The sequence below is a fragment of the Lagopus muta genome, chromosome 4, assembly GCF_023343835.1.
Source record: "Lagopus muta isolate bLagMut1 chromosome 4, bLagMut1 primary, whole genome shotgun sequence".
Taxonomy (NCBI): Eukaryota; Metazoa; Chordata; class Aves; order Galliformes; family Phasianidae; genus Lagopus; species Lagopus muta.
The window spans coordinates 58,676,823-58,693,099 of NC_064436.1; the positions used below are offsets into that span (position 1 = coordinate 58,676,823).

The following is a 16,277-nucleotide window of genomic DNA, read 5'->3' on the forward strand; positions in this document are numbered from 1 at the left end:
CAGAACAATTTGCAACTACTTACTTTTGCTGCCATGACCCTTCAAGTTAAAAATAACAAGCTAATGCAATTTATTTTAGTACAATTGACAGAGATTTGTGTCCTGAAAAGTGACAGTTTATATTAGGCAGAGCAGCATCTCTACCTAAAAATAAAATATAGTCAAGAGAATTGCAGTCATATGGAAGTCTAACACCCATTTCTGCTTTGACAGAATAACACAAAGGTCTATGAGGTGGCTTCCCTCCTGGAGTAACTTAATCTGTTAATGATGCCTCACTAATGTACTTTATTTCAGTGTCTGATCCCCACCTAGTGGCATGCAGATCATGCTGGCGTCTGGTTTACCTGTACTTGTAACTGCGTACCACAGATTCAGTCTCAGTGACATACACAAGCACAAACCTTATGTCAGATGCAAGCACTGCCATCTCAGAAAGAGTGGTCAGGCACTGGAATGGGCTGCCCAGGGAGGTGGTGGTATCACCATCCGCAGAGGTGTTCATGAAACATATAGAAGTAGCACTGAGGGACATGGTTAGTGGGTATTGCGCTGATGGGTCCATAGTTGGATGAGATGATCTTAGTGGTCTTTTCCAATCTTGAATGACTCTATGATTCTATGATATTTTCCTGATATACTGAAGTTTTTATTCATGATTGTTTTTTGTACTGGACAGGTTTCCCAACAGAATGAACAAATAAAAGAAAATTAAAGGCTTGGAGGAATGAAAGCCCCAAAAAATATTTAATTGCATAATAAATTAAAATGAAGAAGTTATGGTATTCTTGTTAGTCTTGGCTGTGTGGAAGGGGCTGTTCTTCACTCGGCTTTGATTGAAATGTTGACACACTCCCTGGCAGCAGTTGATCTATGTGCTTTTTTCACAAGCTGGCTTTTAATTGCAGGATACTACAGTGACGTTCAAGCAAAGGTTTACTGGGAAATAAACACAGACCAGCCACTTTTTACAAAAGTTTTTATATAAACTTATATATGTTGTGTAAACACACTCCTCTGCCTTTCAGTTGTGCTTCATTTGTAAGGAGTCAGCCATTCAAAGCCAGCTGGACATAATCCCACTCTGCTCAGAGGTTTTGCAGGAGAAGGCAGAACATAGTCAGGACATAGTAGGTGCCCAAGCTTAGAAAGGTCTCTGTAGATTTGATCTTGGAGAATTTATTACATGATGCTCAATGGAAGACACAGTTGTTTTGTTGTTTTTTTTTTTTTAAATGTGCTTATCATCCTCATAAACACCTTTAATTCATCAGTCAGTGGAAAGAATCGTGCTTAAATTATTCAGACAGTTTCCCTCTCTGCTTTTCTTTGGAACTGTCCCCTCCTCTGCACTGATATAGACCACAAGTAGGCCATGCAACACAGGAATACTTGCAAAATGATCAAATTGATCACTGTAATTTTTTAAATGTGATTAAAAGAGGAAAGTTTAAGGATTGTGAAATACTGATAGAGGGAATTCAGTTCATTTAGAAAAACTCAACCATGATGCTTCTACCTTCTTCCATCTTAGATCAAGTATCAGTGACTCTAAAAGCCACTTAGAAAAGTCTTTGGTCACAGAAATTTCACCCTCCAGGCAAATGCTTGAGGATAGCAGGAGTACTTCAATATGTTGCCAGCCTTTATTGTTATACATAAATGAGCTCAAATGCTACCTAAGCATAATAAGATGATATAGGAAGAAAGGGAGGGAGGGAAACTGAGGGAGTAGGAGAGTCATGATAAAGAAATTTCTGATTTATATTGTGCAGCAAAAATTCAGAGTAGTTTACTTCCCTAAAGAATATCGGACTTGACCATGTTCTCTTTTTTAAAAAGTCTCTTTTTAGATAGTATTAAATTGGTCTTAATGGCATTCACTGGAGAGCACAAAAGTTGACAAACTCTCTCCCATAGGCACCTCTGAAACGCAGCAATGGCAACAGTGAGACCAGGGTAAGCCTGCTCTCCAACCTCCAGCTACGTGCCTGAGTGATTGATTATATAGGCTAAGTTTCTGCTATTCCTTATAGAATATACAGGCTATGATATACTGCTATTGTGGAAACACACCAAAGAGAGAGAAAAAAAAAAGAAGTTTGAAAGCAGCTGTTTGGAATAGACCAGGTTGAACACTGATCAGAGGTAGATGTGACACCAAGTTAAACAATCTGATTAACATTCCTGGTTAAAAATTTCTTTCTTCAAAAGCTGTACTTCTAAAATGTTCATACTTGAAACTTCATGACTTACCATTGCATCAAGAATAATTTACACTAAGGTCTCGTTCTGTAAGATGTTCTCTATTTGGGCAAAATGATATTTTTGGGTCAAATCCTCTTGTGAAAATCTCTTATGTCTCTCAGACTGAAATCTGTTCTCCAGTTCCCTGAATCAATTAAGTCAGTGGGGTTTCATCAATGCAGCTTGGAACCAAATTTGCTCATTAGTATGGTTAAAGCATTTGCAGCCAGAATGCTGCTCCAAATAAACTTTAATTTTAGCATTAAAAATCAATTTAATAGCGAGGGCAAATGAAATTATTTCAGTAGTGATGCTGAGAAAAAGAGAAGACTAAGTAATGATAGACAAAAATGCTAATGTTATTTATTTTTGAAAATTCCAAATGTGTGCCAAGTTCTCAGTACAGCATATGGATTCTTTTCTGGCCCTAGGGATTAGTGAGTTCTGCTTTGGTTGAACACAAGTGTTAGAAGTCAGTGAAAGAGCACCACTTTTGGCTGAAGAGTGACATGCGACCCATCCCACAAACAGAGCAGAAGCCAAAGGAATCTTTCTTTAACAAACCTTTGTTATTGTTCAAAGGTTGAAATGGAATTTGTGGGTCTACCTAGCAAAATGAGTTTTCTCCAATACCAGAAGTAGCTGGAAAGTTGATCCAGGCATTGGTTTGGAAGGAAGAAGAAGGCTTTATTTGATGTTCCAGCTTGCCCTATTTATTCTGCTTGAAACGAAACCGGTCTGAGAGAACCAAGTGGAGAGAGCTTCATGAAAGGAGTGTGCAAGAAGGTGAGATGAGGCTACTCTGTTCCAGGGGAAAGATAGAAAAGGCTATGAGAGAATGAGGGCAGAAACCAATAGCAATGTGGTAAACGAGCACAACAAGCAGCACCAGAAAGAGGCAGAGGTTACAATGATGTGATCAGGGGTGGCTCTAAGGAGCTGAAATTGCTCTGCAGGAGCACAGGTGTTCTCATGCTCAAACTCAGTGGTGTTGAACCTAATTCAGACTTCAGGTTGCTTTACTTGATATGGGTTTTGCATCAGGTAAAGGAGGTAACAAAGCTCCTATGTATGTTACGGCTGTATTTGCCACAGAGTAGATTCGAAATTTAACTACTATGTGAAAAAACGCCTAGTAGGCATCAGGCAATGGTCTGTGTTTGCCCTCTAGTGGTACAAAGCCAAAATTTCCGTTCTGATCCGTGATTGTGAACAAAGCAGCTGAAAGCTGCGTTCTATCGGACCCCTGTAGGAGTGTATACGGTTACCTTCCACCCAAGAGAATGAAGTACAAAGAAATTAGCAGGTACTAAGAGAAATTGTACAGGAAATTTAAAGCATTATGGCAACAGAACATATGTAATTTAAGCGACCAGATTAGATTTTTCTCTTTCAAAACGTTTCAAGGATGTGTGAATAAAGAACAGAAGAAAAAACTTTATTTCACGGTTATGTCATAGAGTAATTACAAGACAAGAGAGATGCATTAATAGGAATATATCTTATCAGAAGAACTTATACACAGCATGGTATCTAACCTACATGTTAGTTATTTGGTTTTCATGTCATATAGTTAGGAAAAAAATAGTTAAATATTGATTTTCCAGATATATATTCCAAATATTCAGAAAGTTTAATATAATTCCCATAACCCAACAAAGCAGAAAATATTTTCCTGTTTTACTATTAAAAATGTGTCTAGGAATTAAAAAGTGGGGTTTTCAGAGCACGCGTGACTCAGGGACATCAGTTGGTACAGCAGTCCTTGGGAATTTCCCTCAGAAGTCGACCAGTTGTTTTTTCCTTTTTTAAGCAACTTTCACAGGTCACAATGAATGAAAAAAGAGCAATGCAAACTGTTCAAATTCAGGACAAATCGCTGAATTTGACAAAACACGGATTAACTAGATTAAATTGACTATGTACAGTTAACACTAATATGATTTTGAAAAGTCTAAATGATAACACTACATATGTAACAAAATGCACAGATAAAAAATAAAAAAATATTACATGCTATTAGCTATGGTCCCTTCTCTTAGAAATATTTATTGAATCTTCTGTCTATTGAGCAGCTGTTGCTACGCTCACTCATTCATTCACTCTTTCATCTGCTATTTGTTTAATTAATTATTCAATCAATTGTTCACTGAGGGACCATGTATGATCTATGTTTTGCAATTGACTTCAAAGAGTGAGGCAGCTGAATGCATCCGATAGAAAATAGAAAAAGGCATCGCAAGGTTCACAACAATTATCCAAGGTTCAAAGCCAAAAACGATTTCTTCCAGCCCATTGTCGTATTCTGGGCGGCAACCAAATGCTGGCGGTATCCAAAGCTGCAAGGGAAGAAAGCAATGCTATATTAATTATAAATGATGAGGGACCAGCCCATAATGACTGTGCTCCCATAAGCCTGCAGTTTAGTTCTGGAAATATCTGAGCCCTCCCTGTTACCGGGGCACAACGGCAGAGATTTCAGCTTTTACTGTTAATAGTTTTTTTACGCTTCCTTTATGATGACTAAAAAAAGTTAGATTCCATGTTCAGATAAACTCTGTTCCCCAAAGGCATATCTACTTACTCTTCCAGAAGAATTAAAATTTACTTGCTACAGACTATGGAGCCCTGTAATTTTAACATACTTATAAGGCTAGACGGGTTAGGAAGATTTGGGTATTAGCTTGTGATTTACGTTCAAAATGCCTTACCGAAAGGTTGCAGAGGAATAGAAATGCAGCAATGTTCTTCAGAATTCTCCTCTTGTTGTCAGCCACCGAGCTCCTGCTGCAGAGGGAGAACTCAGAGGCAAAATGCATGCCCGAATCACCTCCCTGACTTGTCCCTTCATTGTCACCGCTGCTCCCAACAGGTTCTCTGGCACAGATGTTGCCACGGAACAGGCATGGCAACTCCCCAACATCCTGGGCAGCATGGCCATTGTAAATCTCCTTGTATGAGGGTGTAAGTGTCAAAGTGCTCCCTCGAGACACTGTCACTATTCGAAGCGTTTTAACATCATCATTCACCTTTTCCTGCTCACGATGTATGGATTCAATGATAAAGAGATTCTGAATGTATTTCTCAATGATGACCAGGACGGAATAGGGCAGATTATACCAGGTGTATTTGGGATGAGCCTGAGCACAGATAATCGCTAGGATGGAGCCCCAGGATAGGAGCCAGGACCCAGCAGCTGTGCCGACCAGCAGCTCTGCATCCAGTTTTCGAGCGGGATTTTTGGAGTTGTCCAACGACCTATCGTCCAGTCTGTAGATCAGCAGGGCAATGACTCCAGCTGTGCACATGAGAGCCAGCACAAAGATTGCATGGAGGTAAAACATTGTCAGTGCTAACTCGCTTTTGATTTTCGAACGTCCAATCTGGATTAAATACACCACAACAATTGCTATTGTGCTAGTTAACACAATTAGTCCAAAAATCATCCCAATGGTTATGCCGTGGAATTTGAATGGAGTTTTGTATTGCTGATGGTGTTCTACTTTGCGGCCGATGTTCTTCCACAGGACATAGAGCATTGTGGATGCTAGGATATGGTATTCTATATTAAAGGGGTACAGGTAATATATTCCTTGAGAAAATATTGAACAGAGAGTTGTTGTTGTACAATTGCATTGAGGAGCATGGTCATCTAAAACTAAAGGAAAGGGAGAGAGATTAGAACTGTGAACTATACAGAATTATTGCTTCAAGTGAACAAATAAAACATAAATAAAACAGTAAAACATAAGGGTAAGATTTCAGTGAGATAACACATCGTGCTGTCCACTCAACCATCTAAAATGGGCTCAGGTTGTTTAAGTCATTAGCATGGTCCCCAAACTGTGATCTCTAGCTGCTTAGCAATAACCACACCATGAACAAATGCTGCAGCAAAGTGCAGAGGAGCCTTTGTAGAAATACTGTTCTATTATACAAATATCAAAGATGCCAAGGGATTGAGTCCTCAATCATTTGGGTCAGATGGACAGCACAAAGTTTATGAGAAGAAAGCTCCTCTCGTTTGTATCAGTTACTTACACTAGTGTCACTTCGAATAACCACAGCACTTCATTAAATTTTTGTTTATGTCTAGGAAAAAGATAAACCACAGACACTTTCTTGTGATACCCCAGCATAGTTTGAAGGTAAAATAACTATGAATCTGTCTACTCCTTCTGAGAGGAACCTGTGAAATCATTCTCTCTCTGCTGTGCAATAACCTGCATTGTAAACTCAAAGAACAAATTGCACATGTGTGTAAAATAAATGTACTTAATGTGTATTTATAACCCAATCAAGTAATTTAAGAAAGCATGCATTTCCACAGTGCCAGAAGATAGCATTTTTACAATGTGTTCATTTAAAAACACTCTGAATCATTCTGCCAAATTCCATGCGTCTGCATACCACATGTTACCTCTCTCCTGGGAAGGATTTTCCATTATCCAAAATTATCCATTCTTGTTTCTCTAGTGATAGTTTAGAAAATAGTAAATTATGTTTTTGCAATAGCTGTATTCAATTTACTTCTTTCATTTACTAATAAAAGGTTACTCAGTGATGTTATTCCTCAAAAGAATTATTTTTTAAGATTCACTTGTATCTTCTGGCAATTGTTTTTATTCTGGACCTCAACCAATGGGTAGATAAAATGACAGAAAACCACAGCCTGAGTTGCATACATGATAATGGTAATACATCATCTCAGTTATTATATAAAAAGACTGTATATCAGTTGACTTCTTGCCCATACAGCAGGTACCCAGCTCTGTCCTGCAGAAATGTAGCATTTTGTGTGGGAGCAGGAATTCCAAAATGTACCAACACTTCATCTTACCTATTGTTATATTCCCAAAGCCAAGTGTGATCAGTCTTTCCTTATGTTCATTCAGTTGATGCTTTGACTCTGTTAACACTCCATTTGTCCACAAGAGCAAATTTGTGAACACAGAATGGATAACCCCAAACCTACAAAACAAGGTAATTATTGAAGGAATCTGCACAACACATATCTATATCTATATGTATGTTAAGTACAATGGATTAATAGTACCACATGTGGCACTACTTAGTTAGTGCAGGGAGAAAAAATAGTAAATGATCAAATGACCTCTCTAAACATGTTCCACAGTGGAGCACAATCAATGTTAGACCTTCAAATTAGCACAGAAACAAAATGGATTAATATATTAAAGCACAGATGGGATGCTTTCATGCTCTCTTTTGTGATGTTTTTTATTCTTTGGACTGGATATGTTAATGACAGTGAATTAACATTCTGACCAGGGTTAATTGTTCTGCAAGTTGTATTTCTGTGGTGCTTCTTCATACTCACTGTGGCTGGCCTTTCTTCTAAGAGATACCACTGCTTTGTCTAACTTCTAGTCCATGCATTTTTGTCTCCTGGAGATAGCTTGAAGACAACAGAGGGCTTTATCCCATTCAGACTACTGGTACAGTGAGGCTAGGTCTCCAAGTGGTTTTAAGAATCTTGGTCTTGGACAAGCCATGTCATGGCTTGGTGAAATAGAATGGCATCAGAGAAAGAAATGGGTTAATGATTCTGAAGCTTCTGGTAAAATCCATATAATACTTGTTCTTAATTGCCCAGCATTTCCCTTTTTATTATAGAAGACCATGGTATCTGTTTCCTGGGCACAATCCTTTCATTCACTGTTCTGCCAAGCATTATTCTCTTGCACCCAAGACTCATGATGTTTCTTCACTAAGAATCAGTTCTTTATTACTGAACTGTTGGCAGTGAATGACTTGCAATCAGGTATTTCAGAAATTCTATATATAAACAGAGCTGGTTTCCCCATGTGATACTGCAAGCCTTCTGCGATCACTCTGCTTTCTGCTATGAAGCTGAAATGTTTACCCAAGGGAGCTGAGAAAAGGAGAGCCATCATCAGAGCTGAAGTATCTGACTACATTTCTTTTACTTCCTACAAGAAGTGGCCAGCTCACTGGCAACCTGACATTATTATTTTAAAAGTTCCTATGTTTGTTTATTTCACTTTTGTGTCAAGACAATTCATGTTCACTAATCTACGCTTTCACAGAACCAAAATACATCAGAGCTAGCTCTTCTGCCTCAAAGACCAGTCCTCAGTTCCATACCAAATGCATGTACTCACTTGTTTCAGAGGACACACCAATTACAGCAGGAGAATCAAGATCTGGTGGCAAAAATGTGCAGAACCCTTACTGAGCTGGGTGCACAGGATACTGCTGGGGAGGCTGTGTTTGTCAGAGTATTTGCATGCCTGCACCTAGCTCCAAAAGATGAGTTCCTAAAAGGTCATTATAAAATATCCCAGATATAGTGCACTGACTGCAGGTTGATGATGCAGATTCCATCTCAGCAGGAGAAAACAGAGTTGTGCATAGTTCTCAGACATAAATCTGATGCTTCCTTCCTCTAACAAACATACTTGATTCTGGACATGTCATACGTTACACTCTTTCCTTCTCTCGTAATAAACACATTCTGTGTCTACTGCATGCTTTTAAGCATGCTTAAAAGAAGAAAAAAATAATTCAGATTATTATCTTCCAACTTGGGTGAACAGTGTTACTTTTTATTTACAATTACACAACTAAGAGGAAAATGAAGCTTTGTGAATTTTCAGTGTCCCTTACACAGTAAAACCATAGGTGTTAAAACACTGTGCAGACGTGCATTCATTGCATTCTCGATGAGGATCAGATCTACTTTACCTTTCAAGTGTTTTGAAAGACTGGATAATATCCTTTGCATGACACCAAAGAAAGTATACCTAAATGAATGAAATAAAGAGAAATGTCATTATACTAATGCATATGTATGAAACTCAAAAAGGAAGGCATATCTGAAAACAGAAACCTTGATGATTAAATCCACTGATGACTTATACCATGGTGGCTCCATATCCACACCTGTAAAATTTCTGCTGATCCTTTCCAACACTCTGCCATAACCTCCCAGGCATGAGGAGACTAGGATTTTTAGCCAGTGGATCAAGAGTAGAAAGTTTCAAAATGACTCATCAAAACATATTATGTTTCTGTATCTGAAGAGACTTTTATTTTAATGACAAAGGAAATAAAATAGACAATGTTTAGATTGCTGCAGAGTGTGCTGATGCTATCTTTGAATAATTTACTAAACACAAGTATGCCATGGAAGTTCAAACTAAAATGAATAATTATCACCTTAGCCTTATCTCTGCCATAGGATATACGTGGTAAAATCTAACAGCAGATGTGAAAACATTCTTCAGAACTAAAATAAAAAAGAAGCTTAGTTCAAACACTGAAATCAAGACAGTGGAACGAAAATAGGGATAGAAAAATAACTAAGATAAAGAAATTACACACAATCTAGTTTTTGCTCCCAGAGCACATGTTGCATCAAAGGAACAAAGGGCTCTGTCTGTGAAAGAGCTTAATGCAAAGGCTGCCTTGGAACGGTGGAGATCAGAGGTAGGTCAGTGCTAGTTCATTGTTTGCACAGTTGCAGGATATATTTGTTCATTTACTGGCAAGTAATAGGATGTCTCATTATAGTAAAATACAACAGCATCCAACACATGTTCTGCAGAAAATGAATCCCTAGGCTTTCAGATGACAAGTAATTAGGAATCCTCTCTGGTGTAATTTCAGCCTGCATTTCAAGGACATGAGATTTTTCTTCAGTAAGAGGTATGTGGTAAATTACACACTTTACCTTTTCTTTGAGTGCTCATACTAACATTCAAGATTTCATTATTTTAAGCTAAGCAAATGATAAAATTAGCAACATGAGTGATGTAATATTAAATTAAACAAAATTATTGTTCTCTTTGTTCAGCTACATCTATTCCACACTCTAGTTCACAGTAGCTGGAATCACCATCAAGTAGGGGTTACTGGAAGCAATAAAGAATGCTGCATGCAAATCAGTAGGAAAAAAAAAGAAAAAAGGCTCAACTTCTCAAATTTGTTTCTCGAAGGTAAAGCAAAGAAACAGTTAGACATTGGTGGCCCTGTCTACAGCAGGGCATTGGAGCTTGATAATCCTTGAGATCCCTTCCAATCCAAGCCATTCTGTGATTCTATGGAGAGCAAATAGTATAAGAATGTAAAATTATGTCTACTTCCATCAAATATGAATATTGCTCTCAGACAAAAAAATAGAGATTACTGCTTAAATTTCAATGATTTGTTTTTTCTTTTCTGCTACAGAAATGTAGAATGTAGGTGGTTTGATGGCTCATTTACATGCATCCACAATCACTAGAAAAACCATTATTTTCTTTCCTTCTCTTGCTCTCATCAGTGTGTTACTTAATTATCTTCAAAAGAGCATCAGATCACCTGGCTGCAACTGATTATCGTTCTTTAGTGGCTCTTCCTTTCTTTCTTCACCACAAATCTGCTCATAGAGGCCTAAAGGAATTCCAATTTTGGAATGTCCTGACAAGAAAGGGAATAAAAATCTCTATCTTCACCTTACCATGAAACATGCCTGGCTCCTGCAGATACCAACAGTTTTCATTATTTGTGCTTTCACACAGACTGGACAACAAGCTGCAACAGAACTAGGCAGTATTCATGATCCAGGCACTCAAAATAAGGAAAACTATTAAGAAAACTGGCCAGCTCCTTTTTTGCTATGTCATGTAGAAAAGGGCAATATTTATTCATGCAATAACAAATTTGCTATGGAACGTCACATTGTAATACAGAGACAAAGCCTGAAAGTAAACAAGTGGATGGAGTATTTTACAGGAGTCGTCGACCATCTTTGGTACTGCACAGCTACTGAGAAGCATAACCAAATGCTTCTGGAAGCAAAATCTATGTTTGTTTGTTACACAAAAGATGTGCAAGTATTTTATTACCCACAAAGAAAAGTTGTTTTTTTTTCCACTTGAAGAATCAGGCATCCTTTCCTATCAGGGATATCAGAACAGATAGGTTGATTTTTGTGTGGCAAGTTGCGCATGCAGAAACAAGTGAATTGTCTTATCATCAAGCTCCTCTCTTCTGCCACAAAATTCTGAAAAGCTTTATACGTAACAAACTGAAAAACATCTAACTTCAACTACAACAGAGGGGTTTTTTTAATTTCTTTTTTGGACCCATAGGAGTTTTCCAGCTGAGCAATTACTGAAATGTCAGGATGCATAGTCTGAATGTGTGCATAAAATTTATATACATGCATTAAAACTTAGCCCTCAAAATTATCTTGTTAAATAGTTAGATATTAGATAGTGTAAAATCCACTGATGATGATAAGGAAAAAAAAAAAAAAAAGATATTTTTAGTAAGAAGTACATCTATAATATAAAATTGCAATTGGTGGCTTTTACCTGTAAGATGGTGTGTGCTGCATGTGTAACAGGAAAGATGCCTTCAGTTGGTGACAAACAGTTTGAAAAATCAATATAGTATCCAATTTTAAAGGAGTCCAGAATTAAAGTAATCACTGCAAATAATGTAATTCCACCTGCAAATGAAAAGATATTAGAAAATGTCATTGTACATAGACTAGAGACAATCTCTACCTCATGCCAAAATCTTGTTTAGGAAAATAAATGCAAATTGCTATTCATATTCTTGTTTAGGGAAATAAAAGTGGATCTGTGTTCATGAGGACGACTCACTCAGAGTAATAGGTAAGATTACTGAAAGCCTCTGCCCAACACATCACTAAAGCATACCACTGTGCACAACTAGTCCATCCAGCGACGGACCTGAAGACTCTCAGCACCTTGTAGATGGCTCTCAAGTCCTTGCAAGATCAGCCTCTCAAAATGTAGCTCTGGAGCAGCCATATAGTGCATAAATTAATGCTTTATGTGGTCACAAAACCAACTATACAAATCAGGGGAACTGAACAATAATGTTACAGTTTCCAGACCCAAGAACTCTATAGCAGGCAGTAACACAATCGCTTGATATGCCATCTCCGTTGTTTGGAGGCTACACTTCCTGTCAGAGACCAAAACTGCAACAAGCTGTGCGGGTTGGTTTTTAGAAAGGAGCCAAAGATGAAAACTTCAGTATTATAACTTAATCCTAGTTATTGATATATACCATTATTAAAAATTTTGAAGATGGTCCCACTATTTTTATATTTGTAAGTTTAAGAAATATTATATAATTTTTATTGAGCACTGTACTAAGAAAATTTGATTATTTTTCTAATGTTCATTGAAATTTCTGTATTTTAGAAGATCAAGAATAGGATTTTCAGTATTGCAAAGCTTTGGCTTAATTCTTCCTATTAGCCATTAAAAAGCAGGAAACCAAGATGATACAGTTGTGAAAGTGTCACTCTAAAAATAGAGTTTGGATTTAAATAAAGGACAATTTAATGCAAGTAAGAAAAAGATGTAAGCTGAAGTCTGCCAAGAGCTGGGCAAGGTGACCAGCCACCTATGCTTTAAACTGAAGATGTGCTGCTGGAGAACATAAAGAAATAAAGCCATTTGTGAAACCAATCAATTTCCCCTTCGAGTTCTTTGTCTCAGCAGGCTGAACTTCAAAATAATGATTACAGAGCTTTTCATTACAGGAAAGTGTCCTCAGGGGAATAAAATTTGGAACAACAAAAGGGAAGAATTCCATCTATACAAGGCTTCATCAGTTTCCCCAGGATTATTTGGGTCAGGACAGCAGGACTTTGTTTAAGACAAAGATCTCACAGGAACTTTTGTCAGTAAGTAGAAGAGGCTGGTCATGCAAGCTGGAAGGGAACTGCTCTAGTTCACAAAGTTCATATTTAGGCACAAAAAGACTTCAGGAAACCTTTCTGTAAGCAATTCTTGTCATTGGCCATTTCTCCTTCTAGCTTTGTTAAGTGCGTGCCAGGACTCTGCTACAAAAGGTCTTTGTTAAGTTATTCTCTTCCCATATTTGCCATAGCCACCTACCACCACTTTCACCAAAATGATGATCACGGTTTGAAGGGAATCATGAAAATACACTGAGCCTGTGTTTACATGTTGTACTAGTTGATTCACAGACATTTTCTCCAGCGATGAAAGCAAGGACGTTCTTCAAAAGCAGTTGATAAAGCTAGTCAAGAATTGCCAAGAGCCTTCTGTGGAAAGACTTGATGAAAATGTGTCAATGGCCCTCATTTTTGGACTTCTCTGCCAGACAAAAGATGTCTATGCCAAACCATTGATACAGGGAAGAACAAGAGGGATCTTGGCAGAGGAACTGCCACCTTAGCTCAGCTAAGTTTTCTCTTACTAGTACAGAATAAAGGAGTTTTACGAGCTTGATGTAACTACAAGAAACTCTTAAGAATAGGAAAGTGTAGGACTTTCCCTAAGGACGAATTTATTGAATTGCAGCGTAGACATCCAAGAAAAACCGTGCAAGCCGCCACAGCCGAGAACATATTACAAAGAGCAACCCTGTGCTAGTAAAAGAAATGGATAAGGTAACCAAGTAGTGCATTCCAGGATCTTATTTCTCAGTGTCTGTAGCTCCTTATATCCTGTAGGACAAATGAAATGCTGTGAATTCTGTGCCAATAGAAGAAAGGGCAGGGGGTTCTGCTCTTCTCACCCATGTTAAGTAGTATTTATTCCATACTTAGGAGGAGAAAGTTTTTCTTTGTAAGAAAAGCATAGCTTGATCCAAAATAGGATCAAATTAAAGCTTGCAATTATGAATTTTGGCAGGATTTAAGTCACAAAAGGTAATAAATGAAAAAAATGCCTGAGAACTGAATATTATTTTGGAAAACAGTGAATAATCAAAAGAAACAGTTGGCACATAAGTCCATACATTCAAGAGAGTTTACAGACCATGGCTGTATATTGTTATACATTAAAAAATAATAATTAAAAAAAATCCCCTAAAAATCCTCAGATTAATTTTTATAAAATAATTGCTAACAGGTGCAAAGAAAAACGAGAGACACACAGCCACTGAGACTAAACTAGACTTTCACACCACAGCCTTACTTCTCAAACTAATCAAATTTTAGATGTTCTTGGGATTTTCATCTAAGTTTTTCATTAGCTGATGCTGTGATAATTGATTGCTGTATCTTTGCTAGAGCAAGAAAATACTTCATGCCTAGGCTGTTTTATAGCACTCAACATACTTACTTTCCAATCAACTATTTGCAGTACCAAGACTGGAAAAGCAGTCAGTAAAGCTGGGCTTGTCTATTCCTGTATGTAATGTTGATTTGGGTTTCCTTTTCCTGGGAACCAGAAATATGGCACTCGGTGGGACTGCAGTGTGCTCCACCAGTCTTTGGTATAACTTGTGTCCTTACAATAGGCACCTGAACTGCAAGTAATGGCCATGACAGCCCTCCATTATCCTTCTGGAATTGTATATTTTTCTTACAAGTAATGCTAGCTTTTGATTACTTTTACATGTTTATATATTTTACCTTCTAAACTATACACTGGTTTGGACAAGTATCTTGCCCTCTTCTAATTCTAGGTTATTCTAAGGTTTGATGGTTGAATTTGGTGATCTTGAAGATCCAGCCTACAGACAGTGACCCAGGGCAGCCTGACCTGTTGTTGGCAGCCCTGCTCATGGCACGGGGATTGAAGCTTCTCATCTTTAAGGTCCCTTCCAAACTAAGCCATTCTGTGAGTCCATAAAACTATTCTAAGGCATCACTGGACACGTACAAATGGGAATATCTGGAATACATGAGTGGAGAGAACCCTTGGGGACATTTCTGACTGGTGCTACCATAAGGACTATTTCATTGCCTGGAAAAGGTGGTAAATCCTGTGGGAATGTTGCACGTAACAACTGCCTCTTCCAAAATCTGTATTTTATTTCTTATGTATTGTCAAAGTAGCCTGGTACATGAGGGAAAGGGGAAAAAAGGCTCCGTACTTTTCAGCACTGTAAGTAGTACATTGGGAAGTGGGAATGTTTAGAGACAGTTTTCCCACATGATCCCTCATTAGGGATCTTTATGCCTGTATTTAACTAGCACTCATTGTGTGTGCACAAATCCCCAGCACCAGGATGCTCCCCGGTAGAGATGCAGAGGGGATCGGTGCGGTATGGAGGTGGGTGATGGCACACAAACCGGTGCCACCTGCATGCCATATACTTACACTTCAGCCAGCGGGCTCCAGCATGCGTGTCCTTGTCTCGGATCAGCCTCCTTTGCGTGCAGCTCCTGCACAGGTACCACAGCATCCACAGCAGCTGGACAAGCATCAGCGTGATGAGGTAGGAGAGCAGATGGCTCTTGCTGATACCGACGGCGTGCACAGCCCAGGCGAAGGTGAGCAGCAGCCCGGCCAGGAACAGGTTGATGCCGTACTGGCTGCTGAGGATCTCGGCGTTTTTCTGCGGGTAGCTGCCTCCCGCGGAGGACAAACCGCCGGTTTTCTCCATCTCCCAGCTGCTCGCTGCGGGCCCCGCTTCCCCGGACGGCCCCAAGCCCGGCCCACAGCGGCACCGGGGGCGGAGCGGGACCGCCGGCCCTCGCCGTGCCTCCCGCCGCTGCGGGGCTGCTGAGGGGCGGCGGGCACCGTGCCCTGGGTTCGGCCAATAGCTGGGGACGGCAGCAGGACCAGAGGAGAAAACGTTCTGTGACCTATAGCCAGAAGACAGGAATGCACGCGAACCTCCAGATCCGGAGCACCAGTTGCTTGCCTATGGGGGCTGACAGGAACTCATCCCAGCGTAAAACATGAAATATTTCAGGTGGTATTATGTTTGTGTACAACACGAATTCTCCTAATGCTAGGTGCTTGCATAGCCATAGGTTGGAGGCCAAATACAAAGATAGACTCGTCCTTATTCTGGCCAGGCAGGTCTCACATCTTTACCCTAACCCTGGTGGTGGCATATCAAACATCCAAAGCAATGGTGTTTGTTTTTATTTTGTTTTTTAACACTCTGCAACCTATGTCTCGAATGAAATTAAACCACTAACTCAACTACTTAAACAACTGGAAGGAATGAGAAGATGGCATCTATTTTACTCCAACTGGCAAAACTTAAGGTTTTAAGCTTCTCCTTTGAAGCTAAAGAACAAAAGTAACAAAGGA

The 16,277-nt window shown here is 39.0% G+C and overlaps 1 protein-coding gene across 1 annotated transcript; it reads right to left on the reverse strand.

Moving 5' to 3' along the window:
- Positions 1-3,966: 3,966 nt before the first annotated feature.
- On the reverse strand, positions 3,967-15,618 carry OTOP1 (otopetrin 1). The gene is made up of 6 exons (XM_048942142.1): positions 15,333-15,618; positions 11,589-11,725; positions 8,974-9,032; positions 7,088-7,218; positions 4,959-5,905; positions 3,967-4,586 (listed from the first exon to the last, which is right to left on the reverse strand). The coding sequence occupies exons 1-6, from the start codon at positions 15,616-15,618 to the stop codon at positions 4,416-4,418; spliced, it is 1,731 nt and encodes a 576-aa protein (XP_048798099.1). The 3' UTR covers positions 3,967-4,415.
- Positions 15,619-16,277: the final 659 nt, after the last annotated feature.